The sequence below is a fragment of the Gallinula chloropus genome (assembly GCF_964237585.1).
Source record: "Gallinula chloropus genome assembly, chromosome: 1".
In the NCBI taxonomy this organism is placed as follows: domain Eukaryota; kingdom Metazoa; phylum Chordata; class Aves; order Gruiformes; family Rallidae; genus Gallinula; species Gallinula chloropus.
Genome location: NC_140085.1, coordinates 34,950,234 through 34,972,885, shown reverse-complemented (window position 1 = coordinate 34,972,885; position 22,652 = coordinate 34,950,234). Strand labels below are relative to the sequence as shown.

Here is a 22,652-nt window from a genome sequence, read left to right as displayed (position 1 = left end):
TAATCCACTTAACTTGGTATCAGGATGTGTTAGCACAAATCAGCTGCTGTTAGTGTTTGGACCATGCTATTCCCTGCTGATAAAACTCTTCCATTTACCTTCCACTGTAGAAAATGCTAGAGCTGCTTAGCACTTCTTGGAAGTTAAATCTTATGTAGTGATTTGTCTTTCAGAAATGATTCTTAGTTTTGAATATTTATTCTTTTTTCCTCATTACCCTGTTAGGAAACTTTCCAGCCCTACAAATTTGGAAAACAGAAAAAAAACGGAATCGGTTCTCTTGGGAAGATGGCTGCACTGGAATGGTTTTCATGTGAGGGCAGCACAAGTCACCCACAGATCTCCTTGCATTTCAGATTCCTTTTCCTTACTATTACCAATTCAGGTGCTTGTTGCACTACCTTGTGGGATGGAAATCCAGGGATACTCATGGGAACAGGGCCACCATGTTTGTAACAGTAGATCACCAGCAGTCTGCAGCACACAGAGCAACCACTCTGGCAGGAATTGTACTGGTTCTAGCACTGGTTCTGAACTTTCCTGTTTGGCTATAACAAGCCATGCTATTTTACCCATTTTCAAACCACCAGCAGTGGCTGCCAATAGCCAAGCAGAAACTTCCTTTCAATACAGCTTGTCCACAGCTGGGTTACCACAAGCTACCAAAATATGCATAATAATCTGTTAAGAGCTTCCACATTTCCAGCGTTACCTTGTCAGCTGAAATACGGCTGTATGGATTAATTCAGGCAGATTAAGCTGAGGGGTCTTTGCTTTCAGGGGGAGTTTATTTAGATATACAAAAGCCAAATACAGAAAACTCATAACTTGGACAAGTAGAATACAGATACATGAAAGGTTTGAAGGGGTCAGGCCTTCTTTGACAATTACTTGGGAATTAACAACAGGTGTTGTAACTGATATTGCAAGGTCGGTGTATAGGTATTCATTTGCTTTGACTGTCAGCTGGTACAGTGGGTTCAATATTGTCCTTCTGAAGTGAACTTTCAAAGACCTAATTACATGGAGATGAATTAAAAATCTTATTGTAATATCTAACATAAAGAAGGTATTCTATTTAAAGTTGTTTTGTCAAACTTAAGGTAAGAAAATCCAGTAACAGGAGGCATAAAAATAGAACCTTTCCCTTTTATTAATTTAAGCTATTTTAAAGGGCAAAAAATTATACCAAGAAATGTATTTAGGCTCTTACTTTTCTTTTTTTTATCAGGACTGGGAGTTTCCGCACTTCATGGGTGATGTTGAAGTGAACCTTCCAGGCTTGCCATCTGCACACATGCAGTTCAAAGTACCTTATTTTCAAAAGATCTTCAAAGAGGAGTATCACATACATATAACAGGTATGGAATCTTACAGATTGTGACACAGTCACATGGCGAACTGCTTCTGTGCAATAAATGTATGCTAACACGCTCTTAACCACACACTTTTTGTGTGTGTCTGTCCCAGATTACTATTTTTCAATCTATCTGTCCATATCCGTATCATCCATATATAAACATCTGAGGGAAATGAGGAACCTGTATCTTATGAATCAGAGAGACCTGCTGTTTTTCATGGATTTCAGCAACTTCTCGTGACACTAAGTAATACCAAGCGTAGCTTCAGAGATCTTTTATCTAAAATCACTCTCTGGGGGAATTAGAGGCTTATTTAATTTTCAAATCTCTTCTGCTTTCAGATGCTTTCCCTGTGATTTATGCTAATATCTTTTCATAACTTGGGTCATTCTCATCTGGCAAAGGCCACTCATAACCATACTTCCATCAGTCATCTAACCAGAAGCAGACAGTTAAATAACCTCAAATAAAATAGAATTGTAGTTATTCAAATGGATGGTATGTATAGATAAAAAGTACCTGATCTTTGCACGCTGCGAGACAGTATTTTCATAACAGTAGGAAATGAAAAAGAGAAGAAGGTTAAATAGGGATAAATATCTTGGTTTTACCTTAAGGTATGCAGAGGAAGCATAGCTCCTCTCTCTGTGTTGGGAAGAGGTGGTTGATAATGGATAGCAAAAGAATGCTGGTGTGAATTGACAGGGGTCTTTAACTGCTTCTGTAAACAATCACGGCACATGGTACCATGCAGGAATGAGATAGATGAGAGCATCCAGTGACACAGCCATATGAAACCCTTGCAGAGCAGGGACAAAAGGAGCATTCAGAGATGATACAAAGATAAGGCTACCAGGTGAGTCACAAGCTCACCAGGCAGCAAAATCCAAGGGAAGAAAATGTGCCCAGGAGGAAAGACTGATGAACCCGGGATTTGGTTGAGATAGGCTGAATGAGGCCTTGGAAAAGGCATTTTCAGCAAAGCAAGTAGGAAACTGAGTGATCAGATTAAAAACCAGAAAAGAAGAGAAAATGAGTGCAAAAATACCTGCTGGCTATTGAATAAAGGAGGGCAAAGGGGCCAGTGGGAAGTACAGATAGAAGGATGGAAAGTTTTTCAAAATTGGATATAGGTGCCCTGCTGGAATACTGAGAGGGGACAGCCAGCCAGCAGGAAGGAAGAAGGACTGGAACACATCTGAGTGACACCCTTTGAGCCACCAGTGCTTTATGGAACAGGATGAAGTCATTGGTGACTAGAAGGCGTAGGGTGAGAGAAGATGGAATGTTTGCACGATGAACACATGTTTTTCTCCCACGTGAGCAAAAATGGAAAAGAGAAGTGGGGGGGGGGGGGAAGAGTATAAGCATTAATTACGGGATGTGAATTGTAGGCGTGGCATTCAGGGACAGTGAAAAAGACTTTCTGCTTCTCAAGACTAGAGCATGAATTTGGATAGGCTCAGTCCCACAAGGTTGCCAGGTGCCCTGCAGTTATTCCATTCCACAAGAAGAAGCAGTGGAATGGGCACACAGAAGAGTATGAACAACTGAGGGATGGTAGGATGGACTGCACCATCAGATACAGAAACTCAGGATGTAATTAATGTAGATGAAAAACAGTGGGTGGTAGAAGAGGAACCGAAGAGCAAAGAACAGTTTTGCGTTGTAGACGAGATGGGGATATTGATGATAATCAGGGAAGAGCAAAGAATAAGCAACAGCACAGACCATAGATTTGGAATCAGAAATACAACTGCTAGCAGTGCTGGTGTTTGAAAACAGACCAACCAAGAGTAACCAATATTTATGCATTGTAGAGTCTTCTGCATAGAGGACTGGAGGCCTTTCTGATTTTCTGGCGAGGAGGCATTCTTTTAATGAGGATAAGCTAATGAATGGGAGCGGAGGAATATTTTTCCCTGCTCAGCATTAACAAGATCCATTTATTAGATTCACTAGACAAATCAATCCATTTGACTGCACATCACGTAGTCTGTCTACTGAGTGCCTGTTTTATCTCGGTGCTACACCACCCTTTAGGAGATCTAATAAACAGCCATAACACATGGCACAAGAACCTCCCTTTGGGTAAGTTTTGCTTGAACCATCTGTTCTTGCCATCAGTTCTTGTCTTAGGTTAGGGTACCATTTTGGATCAGTTTCAAGCTCTAGTTATGGTGTGGATGTGTAGATACTTTTAATTTTCTACTCAGATCAAGGAGCTAATAAAAGAAAGAGAGAACTATTTCAATATATATATATAACACAAGACAAATGTAATCCAATCTAAAATGAGGCTGTAGAGTGATGCACATGAATGCAACTGCAGCAGACGATGTGGGGGTAGGACATTAGTAATGGCAGGAAGCCTGCTGTATTTAAGCCCTGTTTAATATGTGGGATCCAGAATGTTAAATTTTAATTATATAACTTCTTTTTATAACACAGACAAAGAAGATTAAGACACAAATACTGTTTCTTTTAGAACTTACTGTAGGTTAAAGTCAAGCTGTAGATGTAACCTGTGCCCTGTCTTGTAGAAACTGGAAACCTTTTTCTCCCATGTAGCAAGGAGAAAGAAAGAAAGAAAATATGGCTAAAATAACATTCACCACCTTTTTTCCCAGAAAATTTTATTCTTTTATGGTCTGTTTTGGTCACTGTTGATTGATATGAATAAGAGCAGTCCTGATACTGGGTTGCTCCGATGGGCAACAATCCCCCACATTCAGAGGTGTAAAGGACTTTAAGCCACCTTTTTGTCAGTGTGTGCTTAATGGCTTTCTGCAAGTTCTGTACAGATGAAGGATTTCACAGCTACATGCTCTGTGTTGCCAGCTCTCCTGATTTTTATCACATCTTAAGACAGTTGGGTGGGTTTTTTTCTATTTTGTCTTAAAGCCTTAGCTCCTGAATTCAGTGACTATGTGAGAATTTCAGCTTTCATATTTTTAAAAATAAAGCTTATGAGTGCAGAGAAAAAAAATGAAATGGTGCTTCTGCATAATTCTGTGTCTAAAACTGCAGACCAATAAAACAGTACCAAGTGTATTATTTTTAACCCAACTCACTATTTTAAACTAATAACATGCTTTCTTAGACCTAACTTGTGTTTTCTGAATGCAGTAAGTTGGCAGTAATGTTGAATTAACATCTTCAGCCCGTAGCTGATATGCTTCAGTGTAATTTTTAAATTTACTATCACAAGCATATCTTATTTTTACTGAGTAGCATGTTTTGCTGAAATTTCTTTGCATCTAGGAACTCCTAGTAAGAACTTACTCAGTTTAAAATATTTTTATCCTGTTTTGATAGCTGCTTTTATCTACGAACATCAAAAATAGCTTGAATTCCTGCATCTGCTTAACTCATCTGGATTTCCCCTGACAAATGGTTAGCTGCAATGTGTGTGTTTTCATTCTTGGGCTGCTGTTTATGAAAATACATAGACTACCCTAGTTTCTGTAATACCCAGGGAAATTTGTAAAACTTAAAAGTAAATTTTGTTACTTCAGATTCTTTCATGGTTAAAAGGCACTGGGGGCCAGGCTGGTACCCTTTAATAGAAGCAATGGAGAGCCAAGAGCATTTGCTGTCAAGCATGTGGATAAATTTCAAATAGGAAATGTTAAGGTTTGGGTGTCAAAACAGGTGGGATATTTTTCTGGGGTTTTATAAACGTGTTTCTGAGTGCTGATCTACCCAGAGTGCCCTTCTACCTAAAGGAGAAATTACCACCTTCATGGCTGGCGAGTGCCTAGCATGGCTGACTTTGGAGTTAAACCAAATCTGTGTCTAGATTCAGCCCAAGCATCGCCTACACAGGGAAGCCTGAGGGAGCCCATGGGCAAAAATAGAAAGGTTAGAGGTAAAAACAAAGCTGTCCATGCACACAGATGTGAAAAAAAACCATAATCAGAGGATTTGCAGCTTAGTTCAGCTGTGAGTGGTCTGTATGCATTTATCTAGCTAGTAACACTGACATGAGAGAAGATATGGAGAATGCTTTGAAGATACCTGAATGTTTTACAATGGTGTCTGAATTTCTTAAACAAATTGCAATTTAGGTATGAGTCTAAAGTCAACACTTCCTACAGTAGCCTCTGGCTGCAGTTGCACAGCATGAGGCCACTTGAGTCTAGCCTTAATAAGTGGGATTTTGACATATTCTCTTGACCTCAGGAGAGATGCTGAGCACTGGCTTCTACGTGAGACCTCTTTTTTAGGATATGACTGCTTTGCTTTAGAGTGGACATACAAAAAATAAAAATGCTTCGGAATCAGCAGTGGTTTTGGTAAATTTGGACCTGCGGGATGTGCCTTAGTTGCCCAGTAAATCAGACACATATGGGATTGTGGACTGGTTGCTGAACACCTTGTGGGCTTTATCAGCCTCTTCAAAAATGAGCAGTGCCCAAACATCTTGTTTAGCTGGCAGAAGAAGGTGCTTTTCTGAAAAAAGAAAAATCCATACATTTTTCACCAGGAAAAAGCCCCCAGCATTCATATGCAATGCACATCTTAAATAAAATTATTGTGCAGATGGAGAAACTGGCATTGTAATCTTATTTACTGACTCTTTGTTCTTACTGATGTTCCATTGTGAGACAGGATAATAGGTGCGGGAAAACCTAGTTAAGGGGCATCAAAAAAGTATGCCAAGCAGCCAACAGCCAGCAGGGCATGAAGCAGAACTATAGTCCCCATGGTTGCCAGTGCAATCCTCTGGTTATCATCTCACCAGGCCAGAAGGTCATCACCAAAACAGACCCTGAAAGGCACAGGGATAACATCACCAGGACCCACTGTATCACTTTTTGTGGAATGATCCATAAAATTGTTGTGGGAATGTAAACAGAGAGGGAGTAGCCCTACAGACACACACTATTTGTTGTTCAACTTCAGCAGGAAGGGGAGAATGTTTCTAAGCAGACTATGGTATATGCTGGTGTTCAGAGCATGGTCCTATGATGCAGATCTAAACTGCTGTAAGCGGAAATAGTTCAGTGTCAATTTCCCATCTAATGAGTGCCCTAGCCATGAGGATACAATCTTCCTCAACAGCCATGGTTTCTCAGAAAACAGGGATTGAGTTTTCATCCCAAAATGAATGCTGCAATGGCTAGAGAAGATTCACAGATTCACAGAACAGTAAGAGCTGGAACGGACCTCTGGAGATCATCTCTCTAGTCCAACCTCCCTGCTAAAGCATGGGTTGGAAGGGATCCCAAGGATCATAGAGTTCCAGCTCCCCAACCACAAGTAGGGCCACCAACCTCCAGCCCTGGATCTACTCAAGGTTGCCCAGGGCCCCATCCAACCTGGCCTTGAACACCTTCAGGGATAGAGCATCCACCACCTCTCTGGGCAGCCCCTTCTAGCACCTTACCACTCTCTCTGTAAAAAACTTCCCCCTAGATAAATGTGAAAGGTTGGTCAGCATAATAAACCTCGAAAATCACTGGTCACAGGGAATCATCCTCACACAGATGTTTGTGAGTGGGGTCTGTTAAGGCCTCTTGGTTCAGTCTGCTTCAACACATTTAGCACTGACGTCGAAGGATGGCTCAGTAAACTGGGCTGATGGGGCTCTTACGCCTGTAAGTAGAGTACATGTCCTGGAAGAGGGAGAGACAGCAGAGGACACTGCATTCTAGAGAGAAGCAAATAATTTCTGTAAGTAACCAAGACAGCACTAACTTCCAGTCATTTTGTGTCCAAGGAGATTAACGCAGCCCTTGGCTACAGGGAATGGTGAGTAGGAGTAGGAAGATGTTGTGTTCATATATGGTTGTAGCAAACCTGTTACTCATACACAGTGTTTGGTTCTGGTGACAACAGTTTTCAAAAGAAAAGGAAAAATCATGGAGCTTGTCAAGAATGACAGGAATGCAGAGAGTGGAAAAATTACCAAGAAATGAGAAATTTAAGGAGTTTTGAAAAGATCTGCTGTAGAGCAGAGACAGGCCTCAGGCAACTATCTGCCATTTAGACGTTCAGGTTGTGGTTCATCTTAGTTAACTGGGGTGTCTGCATCCAAGCTGTTTGTCTGAGCAGCTTTTACAGTCCACACTGACCCAACAATACCAACAATGGAGATTAGGGCTGTGCTCTTGCCTGTCTAACCCGTCTAGATGACTGAGGGTTTCAAGTTTATCCTTCTTATGAAACAGGAATAATTGGAATTCATGTCTCTCTCCAATCACATGAGTACTTAAATTGCATGCAAAAGAGGGGTGGAGTCTTTTTTAGACAGATCCATCTTAGAAGAGATTCACAATTATGAAATCACAGCGTAGGATTTTTGTGGTTTTATGTGGCAAGGTTCGGGTGGAGGAGGGGGCGGGCTGCAGGGGTGGCTTCTGCAAGAAGCACCTAGAAGCTTTCCCTAGGCCCAACAGAGTAAGAACCAGCTGGGCTCAAGGTCAGAGTCGATGTTGAGCAAAGTCAAGCCCACCAGTGATAGTCACAGCACCTCTGTGAATCACATTTAAGAGGAAAAAACTGGAAGCCGCTGCTTTTTGCCACCAGAGAAGGGAATGAGAAGATGTAAGAAACTCTGCAGGCACCAAGGTCAGTGAAAGGGTGTGGGGAGGAGGTGCTCCAGGTGCTGGAGAGAAAGATTCACGTGCACCCTGTGGAGAAGACCATGGTGGAGCAGGGTGTCCCCCTGCAGCCCATGGAAGCTGATAGGGAGCAGAGACGCCACCTGCAGCCCGTGGAGAGACCCTGCGCTGGAGCAGGTGGAGACATACAATGCTGTGCCCTGTGTTGGAGCATTCCCCTGCCAGCACTTGCAGCCCATGGAGAGAGACAGAGACACAGAGATGAAAGTGAGAGATCCACAATAGAGCAGGTTTGCTGGAAAGGAGTCTTGTGACCCCGTGGGGGACCAGGCTGGAGCAGGCTGGACCTGAGAGACTGAGAGACATTCTATGATATATGACTGTACCCCATAGAAGTGACCCACACTGGGGCAGCTGGTGAAAAGCTGAAGCCCTGTGGGAAAGGACTCACGGTAGAGAAGTTCATAGAGGACTGTCTCCCATGGGTGGGACCCCACGCTGGAGCAGGGGAGAGGTGCAAGGAATGCTCCCCCAGATAAGAAGGAAAACAACTCATGAGGAACTGACCAAAACTCCCATTCCCCCATTTCCTGCCCCTCCCCATGCCACAATGGGGGTGCAGAAGGGAGCGAAATCATGACAAAAGTGAAGTCTGCTAAGAAGAGAGGGGTGGGGGGAGGTGCTTTAAGATCTGGTCACACTTCTCATGATCCAACTCTAGTCTCACTTGGTGTGTAGTGTAATAAATTAGAGAGTTTTCTTTCCTTTCTTCTGTGTTGAGTCTGTTTTGCCCATGACACTGATTGCAGAATGATCTCTCCTTGTCTATCTTGACTCCTAAGCCTCTCAATATATATTTTCTCCTCTGTCCACCTGAAAAGGGGAGTGATAGAACAGCTTTGGTGGGCGTCTGGCCTCCAGCCAGGATCAAACCACCATAAGAACAGATAATGAATGAAGCCTCTATTCAGCATTTCTAGTGTTTTCTACTAGCTTCTTTGTAAATTTCTTCACCAGCAGTGAAGTCTTTACTCTACACAAGCTTGCCTGCTCTAGGACTTTGTGGTCAAGCAGGTGATTGCCTTCAGACAGACATGGCAAGAGTGAAGACACTCTTGTGGTCTTCTTGATTATAGGTTTCAGGTGTGACTGACAAATTGCACAGAAAAGAACAATACTGGTTCTACATGAGGTATTTTCCCTTCCTGCTATCCCTAGGGTCTAGCAGATCTCTCTGGGAAGTCGCCTGTCTTGGGTCTGCAGGAAGACAAATTCCAGCAGATAATATTTTCATTAAGTCAGTAATAAAAGAAGTGGAAGGGGCTTTTGAATGGGCTTTTGTTGCATTTTTTCTGGGAAAATAATATGGCTTAAGGATGATGCAGCAAGTGGTTCCTTTCTGGTTGAAACAGAGAGTAATATTTGATGAGAAATTATTGTTTCAAAAACTGTCCAAGAGGACAACCGTGACAGAGAAAGGAAGTTTTGAATGCAGTAAATCATGTTTTCTTTTGAACTAAGGAGATGTTGTTTATAATATTTGTTTCTTTGTCATTTATGTTTAGCCTATTTTCCTAAGGAAATGAGAATTATGTGATCATGTTCTCTGTGTGGGTTGATCTCACTCTCTATCCAGCACTCAGTCAACACCAAATAATGTTTGAACCCACATCCAGTTTCAAAAGCATTTTTCAGAGGATGGGAATCTGAAAAATAGTGACATTATCATTGTGTCCTAAGAAATGGTGGTTAGGTAAAGGACAATCATCTACGCCAGTGCACAGCTGAGGAAAAAGCAGGGAGAAATCAGCTATTACATTCTCTTTGACAGCAGCCAATTGATCAGTGAGTATGTCTGTCCCAGCCAGCCCATCAACACACACTATGCAGGATATATTCTGTCTGTGCCTGTTGAAAGTTCATATGTTATGGGAAGGCTAGGGTTATTCTCATGGAGAGAAATGGGGAATACAGGGCAGAAAGCCACAGGGATGTAACTAGATTGTATTGTTTGTTATTTCATTTCATATTTTAGCATCTTTTTTCAGTGTCTTGGTGTTGAATTAAGGAATTGAAATATTATAAAATCTGGTGATAATCTTCTAAAACCAGAATTTTCTTCAACAGGTGAATTGTTATACTAATGAAAACCCAGGAAAGAAAAAAAAAAAAGATAGATAAGTTATTCAGGAATTATGTGAACAGGATTGGCTGCAAGGTCTTTTAAGTGCAGTGTAATTTCTGAATGGTGACAGTAATACAAGGGAGTGACCATTCTTGTTCATTTTCAGTCTAATTATAATCTAGACTGAAGAGGAATATTTAACACAATTGCTGAAATTCAAGGAGTTACTCAGCTTCCTGGAGCATTCTGGTTACAATTTGAACACACAGACTTTCAGTAACTATAATCCATTTATTCTTTACCAAGCCAATGACGTAAGTCATTTGATAGATACTCTGATATATTAATTTTCTTTTCCACTTGAAACACACTTAAATATGATTCCATCATAAATCAGTATCATTCATAAACATTAATTCATTAATGTCCTTTAACCTAATGCTGACATGTAGATTTGCTGTGTTCTTGGGTGGTGCCTGTAATCACTGCATAGGTAGAATCTTAACCTATGTCAAGGTAGAATTTAAGAGATGTTTTGACTATGAAAATAGTGTGATTTGTTTTGTGTATTCATGGAATAATTTAGGTTAGAAGGGACACCTGGAGTTCATCTGTTCCAACACCCTACTCAAAGCAGAGTCAATTTTGCAATTGCATAAAGTTCTCCTTAATGTCTTTTGGATGCCTGGAGGAAGCATGCAAAAAGAGCAATTTTAAATAATAAAAGGAGAAAGGTTTCCTCCTCCAGTATTACAGGAGCTTAATGTCAGACTATGAGTCACTCCTTGGAGGAGTTTCTCACCACACGGACTATAGAAAAAGCTAAGCTAACTAGCCTCCCAAGATGACAATCAGCCCTTAATAATTCTCAAGGGTGTGATGTGTCTAAACCACAGTTTATCCAATTTCCTCCTTCTGAATATATCTGGCACCGTGGTTGGTATAACAAACAATATCTATTCTTAAAATTTATGTCATTACCAAGCCCAGAAACTCCACCATCTTCAGTCATTCCTGGCATACAAACAGTTCTATAAAACGGGGCCTTTTCATGGCGAATTTCCATGTGAATATTTTTTAAGCCCTGGAATGAATATTTTTTAAGGTTTATTAATCTATTACATCACCCAATGGTCTAATCAACAGGTCATCTACAAACTGCAATATGAATTCTGCTCTGGTGTGAATAATCTGCTCTTGTGTTACAAAAGTATTTTATCATGAGCCGAGACCTAATTGTGATATTCAGCATAGATCCGACCATGGTGGGAATTTTATTATAACTTTGCTTTACAGATTAATAGAAAAATAATTTTCGTTTTCTCTGAGGAGCTTTGACATATGACTGCATTTGTACTGCTTCTAAAATGGATATATCAAGTGACAGAACTTTATTTTTTCAAACAGGCAAGTGGTTTAACTATGGGATTATCTTCCTCGTTTTAATTTTGGATCTGAATATGTGGAAGAACCAAATATTTTACAAACCTCATGAATATGGTCAATATATCGGTCCCGGACAGAAGATCTACACAGTGAAGGATTCAGAGAGCTTGAAAGACCTTAATAGAACTAAGTTGTCTTGGGAGTGGAGATCCAATAACACTAACCCGTTGACCAACCAGACCTATGCCAAAGGAGATATGTTCTTGCACAGCAGATTCACAGGCTCTAGCCTTGATGTCAAATGCCTGGCTTTTATTCCAAGTTTGCTGGCTTTTGCTTTGTTTGGTTTCTTCATCTGGTTCTTTGGGCGATTTCAGAAAACTGACCAAGGCATGGAGAATTTAGACAAATCATACACAAGGATGAAACGAAAGTCACCATCAGATATGGGAATGACACGAGAAAACACACAGGTGTTAGTAGAAGAGCCACTGAGTTTTCAAGAACCACATCTCGTATCTATAAAATCAGACTTAAGTGAAATAGTTTTTAACTCTTCTCTCCTAACTTCTGAAAACTTGAACGCACAACTGAGTGAACAAGATAGCCCTTTACAGCCAGTACCTGAGTCCTCTGTCCCTAAGAGTAATCCTGTGACATAGAGGCAAAACCCAGGAAAATAAGTTTAAATAAGCAGTTACTATCAGATTTCAGTCTTACCTTTTGTAAGTTAAGATTTACATAGTGTTTAGAATAAGAAACTCAACCTATACCAAAAGGTGCTCAGCATGCTTTTTCTAGGAATTTTGGGTTTTATTTGTATTATAGTATGTGCCTACTGTATATCTAACATTCCTTTATAGATTGCTTCCCAAAATTGCACAAGCTATTTATTAATACATTACCTAAACTGTATAATAGTGTATTAGATGATTACTTGCAGGTATAAAATTCTACCGTGGTGGTGCCTTGAGACATTAAACTGTTTTTTAACTCAACACCAGATGTATAGCACAGTTCTTCTAATCTATTTTGCAAAGCTTTTTGTATATGGTTGTTTCAAGTATCATTTGATGTCTTGACAGAGGAGATAAATGTAGTTGTTCCTAAAGAAGGATTTCTTCTAGGACATCACAACTTGACTTTGTTATTTATTCATCTGTGAAGCCAGTGACTTTGATGACCAGACTGCAGAGAAGCATGTTGATTACCTTTTAATTTTTGCTGGCTAGCTGCCAAACACAAATACAGATTCATTATGTGGTAAACAGCAGAGTAATAATACAGCATGGGTCACTACTTGTGAAAATACGTCTTTCTCCATCAGTAATAGTAATTAGGTGATAATGCCTAATTATATTTTTCCTAATTAAAGATAAACTGCTCCTTGATTAAAAGTTTTGCCCTTCACCTTTTAGAAACAGAGGTGAAAAATACATGGTCAAAAGCAACTCTTTCCATCATCACACCAAGCCTATGCAACATCAAAGAGCAAATGGAGTGATTACAGTAAAGGACACACAGCACATTAAATACAATGTTTGCGTGGTTCGGTGCAGATATGGTCTGGGCATACATGAAACATATAAAATCACAGAATCATAGAATGGTTTAGGTTGGAAGGGGCCTCGAAGGTCATCCAGTTCCAACCCTCCTGACATGGGCAGGGACACCCTCCACTACACCGGGTTGCCCAAAGCCCCATCCAACCTGGCCTTGAACACTGCCAGAAAAGGGGCAGCCACAGCTTCTCTGGGCAACCTGTGCCAGGGCCTCACCACCCTCACGGTGAAGAATTTCTTCCTAATATGTAATCTAAATCTACTCTTTTTTAGTTTAAAGCCATTACCCCTTGTCCTATCACTACACTCTCTGATAAACAGTCAATCTGCAGATTTTTTATAAGCACACTGTGGTACTGCAAGGCTGCTGTAAAGTCTCCCCAGAGTCTTGTCTTCTCCAGTCTGAACAAGCCCAACTCTCTCAGCCTGTCCTCATAGGAGGGGTTCTCCAACCCTCTGATCATCTCCATGGCCCTCCTCTGGACTCACTACAACAGCTCCATGTTTTTCTTACGTTGAGGGTCCCAGAGCTGGATGCAGTACTCCAGGTAGGATCTCATGATAGTACAGTAGAGGGGAAGAATCATGTCTGTCAGCCTGCTGGCCACACTGCTTTGGATGCAGCGCAGGATGCAGTTGGCTTTCTGGACTGCAATGGCTGGCTTATGTTGAGCTTCTCATACACCAACACCCCCAAGCTTTTCTCCTAAGTGCTACTCTCAATCCGTTCTCTGCCCAGCCTGTATCTGTGCTTGGTATTGCCCCCATCCATGTGCAGGACCTTGCACTTGGCCTTGCTGAATTTCATGTGGTTTGCCCAGACACACCTCTCAAGCCTGCCAAGGTCCCTCTGGATGGCATCCCTTCCCTCCAGCATGTCAACCACACTGCACAGCTTGGTGTCATTGGCAAACTTGCTGAGGGTGCACTGGATCCCACTGTCCATGTTGCCAACAGAGATGTTAACAGTGCCCGTCCGAGTTCTGATCCCTGAGGAACACCACTCATCACTGGTCTCCCTACATTATATGAAACTCACAACACATAAACAGACTACTTTCTCCAACTATTGAGGAAATGTTTAGGGGTTTTAATTAACACATTTTAATTAATGAACTTCATTCATTACCCATGAGTAAGTCTAATCTGGAAGCAGAATATAGAGAAACTGGGTTTTTTTTCTTTTTCGAAGGGGACTTTGTAATATGTATTCCTCTGCTGTATGATCAAACTATATGCACTAGATAAATTGCATATCTAAAACATCAGAAAGACTCTGATTTGCCTCTAATTTAGTTCTATAAATTGTTGTTACAAGTTGCTAAATAATAAGTCATTTTTAAGTCTGAATTATTTCCCTGTCATTTATTGGTGTTGCTGTATTTTGTCTTTGTGACTTTTTTATCTCCGTTGTTTTGATCTATCTGCTTTTAAGTTTTTGGAATGCAGAATTTAGCATGCATAATAGAACTATGCATTTATTAACTGTCACATGAGAGCCAATTTTAATAAACATCATTCAACAATTGTTTATTATGAGGCAGGAACATATTCTATTAGATTTGCAATTTTTTTAAGCATTTTACCCATGCGTTGTCCTATTTGGAATCATAAGTATTTCTGACACTAAAAAAAGATAGGCAGTATCACAGTAATGTCAAAATCAAATATTTTGCTTATGGAACAATTGATATTTCATCAAGAGAAAAATCACTTTAAAATCAGTCTACATTTTTATCCATTAAAAATTATGACTAAAAATAAATCTATTATCTTTTGCCTACTGCAGCCTATAAACTTATTTAATTGATTTAAGATATAGTCAAAGACAAGCCATTAATTTCTAATGGTAGAACACTGTGAAATGCTGCTTGGACTATGTAAGAGGTGACTACGTTGACGTCTGACTTTCAGACAGCATTTGATTTGTTAAGCAGTTACAGAAATAGCTGATTTATTTTGCAGATACGTGCTTCTCTGTGTATTTTGGACGCTGTAAACCCAAGTCCTGAAAACCTCTCGTTAGCTCCTTTCTCCTTTTTGTGCATGGGAGTGGTTAAATCCATTAATATGTAGGCAGAAAATGAAAGAATTACTTGAGCCTTACAGCCTGCATGATTACATGACTCTGAGAAAACTGTTATTAAGCAACTGATCCGCAGCTAAAATAATTCCGTGACCTCACATTGAGTTAATGCTTTTAAGGTCATTATAAGCCTGCATGAAAGAGAAAAAAGCTTCAAGTAATCCTAGATTTTGCACGAGTATTTAAATTAATGGTCAAGCAGAGAGACTGCTTATATCATGAATTCATAAGAAGTTAAAAGATTCAGTGTAGCCACTCACCATGGTCAACTCATCAATTTAACAAAAGAAAGGGCTCAGTTGTGTGGGAGTCTCGTTTGTAAACACAGACGGGAGAAGACAGGGGTGTTTCTGCTCTCCAGTTCCAGTGCTGGGTTTGAAGAACCTGCATTAGTTGGCTAGGCTTACCCCCAGCTCATTCTGAAGCAGGCAGAGACTTGGGAGCTGAACACCCTAAAGCTGATTCAGTACCTAGCTTAGTCATTGATCTCTATGTTAGTAAGTAGTACAACTGAGCAGAAATGGGTTTGTGGAGTGAAACAGTTGGTGCTGAGGGCCCAGTGGCCACAGTTTGTGCATTTCAGGGTTTTATTCCAGTTTAGCTCTTGTCTGGTCCTTATAAACTGAAGATACGATAGTGGCTGGAGTACGTTTCAGACAAATCTCGTTCATGTGCAGAGATCTTGCAATATGAATTAGAAGAGTGTTAAGTAAACTGCTTTCCTGAGCTGAACTACTAATACAGAGCCATCCTCAATCTTCTCCTGAAGAAACTTGTCTATTCCTCCATGGATTGTAGAAAGATCCATGGGATGCTGGGTGGTTGAATAGGAGGGAGGCTTAAAATTGTTACCCAAAATGGAAATAATACTCCTCCAAGCACATTCATTGTTTTCACCTGTTGTTCATGATTAATAGTCTAAAATGTCTTGCTAACTCAAACTGCTCTGAAATGCTTTCTAGTCTAGTACCCATCACTAGGACCTTGATATAGATGATTGACCTTTCCCTGAAAGCCTGACTATTTCATAATATATTTAGTCTTTCTTTTCCTGAAGAAGTAGAAGAATCCATAGAAGGGAAGAAACTTGAAGAAGTGTCAATTCTTTCACACACTGCACAAGTCTCCATTCTGCCCTCTATAATAAACCATATAGCAGCTGCCATCACTACAGCACTGGCCTGTGTCTGCTTTGTCAGAGATCACATTTGGTACAACAGTTGGGGATTTTTGCCATAGAGACACTGTACAGTGCTGGATTATAGATACTGCCTAAAATAGCATACACAGAAGAGATCTCTAGGATAAGCACATAAGATTTAAGAGCCCATAGGTGCCTATAAACTGCCTCAGCATCCTCAACAGTTACCTTTGCTGAGATGGAACTGACATGGAGTAAATAGAAGGTAAGAATGTTTGTAGAAAATGCCTTAAATATAATATGCCTGCTTATGAAAGTGTATATGTATGTCTAACATTGTCTAAGATCCAACTGTATAATACATGCATGTGTATGTGTGTTAGGACCTTAGGGATTAGTTGATTCTGTTGTGGGTATCTGCTTGAGTCTCTCAAGCAGACAATTCACTACTGTCCTCTTTATTCTACATTGCTCCATGAGTTACTTGCAGATTCTATCACCTCCCCTGCAAAATGCAAAACCAAAAAGGAACATGTAATAGCACTCTCTGCTTCCCTAAATTACGGCTTTGTCTAATTTATGCAGAAAGTAAATTTGTACTGTTTTAAAATATTTCTGTCCTCTCTGGCTAGTATCACCATACTCTGGGTTACTGTACTGTGTTACAGCATCTGTTAAGGTATTGCTTTTCCTGTGGTGAAGAGCCTCCATCATGACAACCACCTGGAAACAAAGAGCAGAGACCTCTCAAAGACTGGAAAGGCAGCAATCCAGCTACTTACTAGACTGTCAGGCCCATTTTCCCACAAGTGAACAGGTTATGACTCACTAGTAAAAGCTGTAACATATTTTTAATACACTGCCTTTAATTTTAACAACCTCCTAGGACGGGCTCAGTGGGAGAGGACTTTTTATCTCAGGCCATAAAGTAGCTACAGTCCTGCAAGCAGAGTATTGCAGCTTTTTAGGTTGCATTTAAAAGTAACCGGCTTAAACTTTGAGCAGGTTGCAAGAACTGTAAAAATTAGACAGAACAAACTGTGAATAAGAACATAAAACTGTTTCACTTGTGGCTGCCTGGTGCCAGTTATGGACAAAAGACACATTTGTCAGATAGATGTTAGAGTGACCCTGTGCTTGGGATTACGGACAGTGACATGTAAAGTGTCAAGCTGTATTTATTAGTGAACTGTTGCAGTCCCTTTATCAACAGAGATGTCACTGCAAACACCAGACAGACCAGCTCTCCTACTCCATGGTCTCTCTCCTGTCCATCCATTTTAAGTCACAAATGACAAACAGGCTGTTCATTTCCCTGTGCACTCAGCACTCTCCTGTGGGGAGCCTGGACTCCCTGAATGTGATGTGGCATGTTGTTGCGATGTCTAATATACAAACAACCAAGGGCAAAAGGAGGAAGGCTAGTCTCTGGGTTCTGCAGTCTTGAGTTAAAGAATAGCTTATGCGACCATTTCAGAGGCAAATCAGTAGAAATGAAAGTTCTGTTTCATATGAACACAAGGGGACAAATGGAGTGACCGCAAATCACTAGAAATCCTTTCCAACCCCTTCAGATATTCAAACAGAAACAGCAAGTCCCTGTTCCCAAATGCTCACAAACAACTCACAGCTTCCAGATGAGTTGAGTGAGTAGCTGTGCATGGTCACTAGGGTTTAACACCATTTTATTACCCTCCTACCGCTTCCTCTGCATGGGGGATGTCAGCAGCTTTTCACTGGGGGAAAAGGGTAGTTTTCTGGACGGGAAGTAGGAAAGAAACTTATGAAGGAGAAACCCCATGAGCCTGGTACTCTCCACAGCAACCTCCTTACTGGAGAGAGGAAAAGCATGAATCCAGCTGCTTAGCAAAAAGGAGCGAAGTAGTGTCAAATCCTTTCAGAAATCTATGTTACAGCAGCAGAGCAGTCACAGAGATACTTCTAATCTCATGCTTTTCCTTTGATGTGTAGCAATTGGGGTCTGCAGAAGAGCAGCTTATCTGATTCCTGCAGGCGGGTTATAGACCTGGGTCTCATGCTGCTTTGTGACATCTGGAGCACTTCTCTGCATATTGAATTCCTTCTTCTGATCCTTTTTTTCTTCTTTCCCCCTCCCCCCCTGAAAGTCTGTTTAATTCACCCGGTTTTATTCCCAATAAATTTTTATTGTTAGTGACCTCAACCACCAATCACCCACCGAAGGCCTGTAATTACTGCTATTGATGCAGGACCATCTATCTGTATGCAGGCTCTGACCAGCCAAGCAGATTCTGCCAAGGCAGCAACAGGTACGTTTCCTACGGCTCCATCGTGATTTAGTGACAGATCTAGAGCAAACATAGTTCATTGCAGTACTGTATGGTACATCCAGAAGGGTTTTGCGTCCTTCAAACCAGGTCCCTTCATGGAGCATTGCAAAGGAATGTTTACAGACAGTTATTTTTCTGACTCAATGTGTTTATTCAAGAAGACGCTTTACTGTCTAACCTCGTTAAAACAATTGGAGGCCTGTCTCTCCTATTGCAAGTAACCTACCTTGCTCTCAGCTACATTCAAAGGAGACATGACCCTCCTTGTGATGCTTTCCTCAAGTCTGCCTGCATTCTAGCTCTACAGTTCCCGGGGAAAAGGGACTTTCAGCCTGCACATGCACAGAGCCCCAGAGTGTCCTCCCTGGTGTAGTTTCAAGGCTGGGGATTTAAAGAAAGAGCTGGCTTCTTTCTTCTCTTCAGAGAGACAAGTACTGTTGGTGTGGCTAGTTGTGGTGTAATTCTTACCTATTGTCAGGGAAGTGAGAAAGATAAGCAGAAAGGAGTCGTAGCGGTCAAAAAACTGAAATGCAGTATTTGTTTCTAAAAGTCAATGCTGGCTGCTTGTTTGCTCTCTCCTTTTTACCATCTTTCAGAGGCGGTTTGAGATGGATCAGAACACTTCCTCAGCTGTTAACTAATCTTTTCACTCCTTTTTCCCATGGCATCGTTGCTACCCTTTTCCCACCATTTAAATTTATTTGATTCTTAACATTCTTAAAATCATTCTGCCGTTTGCCTTTGTGTTCTTCCTCTCCTCTCTGCTTACCTCCCCTTCATTTACATCTGTTCATAGGCTAATACAAGTTTGAAGGCGTTTCTAGCCAAGCTCTTGCACAAACTGGGGTCAGCTCTGAGCTCAAACCAGGTTGCTCAGGGATTTATCTTTGCAGGTCTTGAAAACATCCAGCAATGGACACTGCACAACCTCCCCGGGCAACTTGTTCTGAAACATTTTCAGTATTTCTGTATAAATGTTGCCACTGGTAGAAACCTCCAAAAGAGATTCCCAGTAGTATTAAGTGGAAATGACCAAACTATCTGCAATCCCTGACAAGTGACATAGTGTGAAGCCAAAGCTATCAAGGCATGAGCTTGGCTCTGTTCAGGTGCAGTCTGCCATGTGGGAGTGAATCCACACCAGCTTTCACTAGATGCTATGTAGGCAGAAAATAGCCTGCAAGCATTGAAGAAAATTAAGACAGTTTCTTTGTGATGCTGAAGTTAATTGTAATTATATTTCATACTGTTGTAACTGGTATCTGTTAATTGCCTGGTACTATATTTGCATATTGAAAAAGTCAATTATCTCTTCAATTTGCAATCCTTGGCTCATGTAATCAATTACCCCGAGTGAATGTTTAAAATTATTCATGAAGGAGTCATACTTTATTATATTTCACCTCAAAGAACCAGTAGCACCCATTAATAGAACAGATTATTATATTTTTGGAAGCCCTGTTTGGAGTGGTCAGCCGGAAACAAATTGAATAGCTGAAGTTATGCATCGCCCGGGTCATTAATCTATACAACCATACTGTGATATTTATTAACTGAAAAATCATTTAGATTAACTAAAGAAAATACTTCTTTCTTCTTGGACTTCCGTTCGTATTGACTTTCTGTTACCGGCCTCGTGTATAACCTGCACGCACAACAGTATTAGATGTGTCTCCAAGAGGAAAAACAGATTAGAAACCAATGCTTGCATGTAATGTGGATGAAGACCAGGCCAGTCAGGGTTTTGTTTTAATTAATGTTTACCTAGGGTAACTGAGGAGCCCTTCCCTCCCAGCAAGTCTAGCAGAGGCAATCAGAAGAGAGCTGGGCCCATTCAAATTCTTGTCTGGGAAAGTGGCAGATTACTTAAAGAAATGCGAAAGGGAGACTGACAACTTTGCAGAAAAGCAGGAGTAAAGGAGAGGATGAAAGTACAAAGATCAAACAAATCGATGCAATTTAATCCACATTTGTGTCTTAAAGCAGCGGCTTATCCAAAGACCCTGTGTAATTTTAAAGGGTGGAAAGAAAAAGGCACAGGAACTAGGTTAGAAGAGACTATCTTATTCAAAACAAGCTTTTAAAAAAGTATTGATGGACTCTTCCCTCCCTTTAAATAGAGATAGATGTCAATGGCAACTGCTTCTGAGATACTACATGCATTGCTGACCTTTCCTTTGAGAGATTTAAGGGGATATAAAGGGTGTTGGAGTGCTGGTGGCTACTAAGTCTTTTGGACATATTCAGACATGGTCACAGCTTCAGTATTTAAATGTTCATAAAGTCATTTGCTGAGAGCAGAAATAGCTTGAGCCAACAGCAACTAGAATTAACATATCCCAGAACTGCAGCAGCTCCAGCTGCTGCAAATGTTTGAGGACCTTTGTGAGGTTTATTCTCTGTTGGCTGTGGCAGACTTGCCAGGTAGCACTGCTGAGAGTGCATGTGTGGCTTAACTTGTGTGTCATCCGGCGATAACACAAACCTGATCCCACAAGTATGGATAATTTCCAGTAACCATTGTTTCTATGTTTCCATGGTTACCAGAAAGAGAAAAATTTCTATTTTTGCTTCATGAAACTATAATGGAATGTCTTCCAAAATCTGTGCAAGGTTAAAATTAAATTGTGAGCAGACAATCTAGCCATTTTTCCTTCATGTGTGCCATCTCTTTCCTCTCTTTCCACCCTTTCCATCACTTCTGACCTGCACAAATCTCACCAGTGCCACAGGAAAGCTACTCCTCAGAAACAGTCCCAAAGGGGACAGAGATCAAACTCTTTCCTATGGGGTCCTGGAGAGACTTCAGGCATCGCTCATTCAAAAAGGAAAAAGAAAAAAAGAATATTGATCCCAAGGTCTGAAGCGTTTGTTATTTATATAAGCGCAGCTAGAGCAGATGTGGCAGAAGCCAACGGGAACCTCCTGCTCCATTTTCACAGCAAGTCTGCCTACGAGGGCCAGTATAATTATTTGTTCAACCTGTCAATTATGGGTAGTCTTAGTGTACAGCATTTAACAAAACCTCTACGGAAATGTGTGCTGTCACACTTAAAAGAGTGGGGTGGGGGGTTTTTTTTCAGTTTTCAAGCCCAGGTGATGCCTAGATGACATAAGAAAGCGCGGTGACAGGTCCTTAGTTAGCCAGTCTGTGCTAGCAGGTTTGTGAAATTCATGCAAGGCCGTCAAAGGTGCAAAGGTACATGTGAGCTGTGTGGCTCTTTTAGGTGGCTGAACCTGAATAGTTAGCCTTGTTGCTCTAAAAAGCATTAGAAAAACACAGTGTAATACCAGTCTGACTAGCCTTCAAAGGCATCTAGTTCATTCCGCTGTGTTTTAGTGCCTTGCAAAAGACACATGAAGGAATAAACACAGAGAGCCCAAATGTCCCTCCTGGTGCTTTTGATGGCTCCAACTTTACATCACAAAAATCTCCACCATCTCTTTAGAAAAGCAAACCAGGCAGTTCACAAGACCTTTCCTAGAGACCTCTCTGCTCCCTCTTCTTCCGTCTGCTGGAAAAATGTACTTTACTCCAACTACCCACTCATCATATTGCTCTTGTTACTATTTATACCGCAGTAGCGTGTAAGTGCCTTAGACAAACAAGGCTATAAAGACTGGAGAAGAACTGCTTGAAGAAGCTACAATATAAAAGACAATACAAAAGGTAGAAAGGAAAACTCGAATGCTAAGATGGGACATCGCTTGCCCAAGTTCCCAGAGGTCAGGAATCCCACTGTTTTTCTATTTTATTAGGGCTTTGGCCTCTCTAGTTTTTTTGCTGTCAAATGGTTTATTTGCTACATGAGATCACACACACACACACACACACACTGCATGAAACCTCCTAGGAACAGGATTAAGTGTATTTCACCCTGGCATGTATTCCATCTGGAAAAATGAAGTTTTTGAAATCAGAAGACAGTTTTGCTAGCATCAGACACCCACTGTCTCCTGCCATGAAAATGCCTGCAGGGTGACCATAATGAGAAGTGGAAATACCTCACTTCTTCCTCGGCTGCCTTCCTGAGTTTGTTGTTCTGAGACATTGCGAGTCTGGAAAATTGGCTTCGGCGGTGCTTCGTATCGCAGCACGTAACATGCAAAGAA

The 22,652-nt window shown here is 41.0% G+C and overlaps 1 protein-coding gene across 1 annotated transcript in view; it reads left to right on the top strand.

Moving 5' to 3' along the window:
- Positions 1 to 12,531, top strand: part of TMEM117 (transmembrane protein 117) — a 223,597-nt gene extending 211,066 nt beyond the window's left edge. Inside the window, exons 7-8 of the mRNA XM_084273725.1 lie at positions 1,232 to 1,361; positions 11,463 to 12,531. Of these exons, the coding sequence (XP_084129851.1) occupies positions 1,232 to 1,361; positions 11,463 to 12,103 (771 nt within the window). The 3' untranslated portion in view covers positions 12,104 to 12,531. The remainder of the gene's footprint in view (positions 1 to 1,231; positions 1,362 to 11,462) is intronic.
- Positions 12,532 to 22,652: the final 10,121 nt, after the last annotated feature.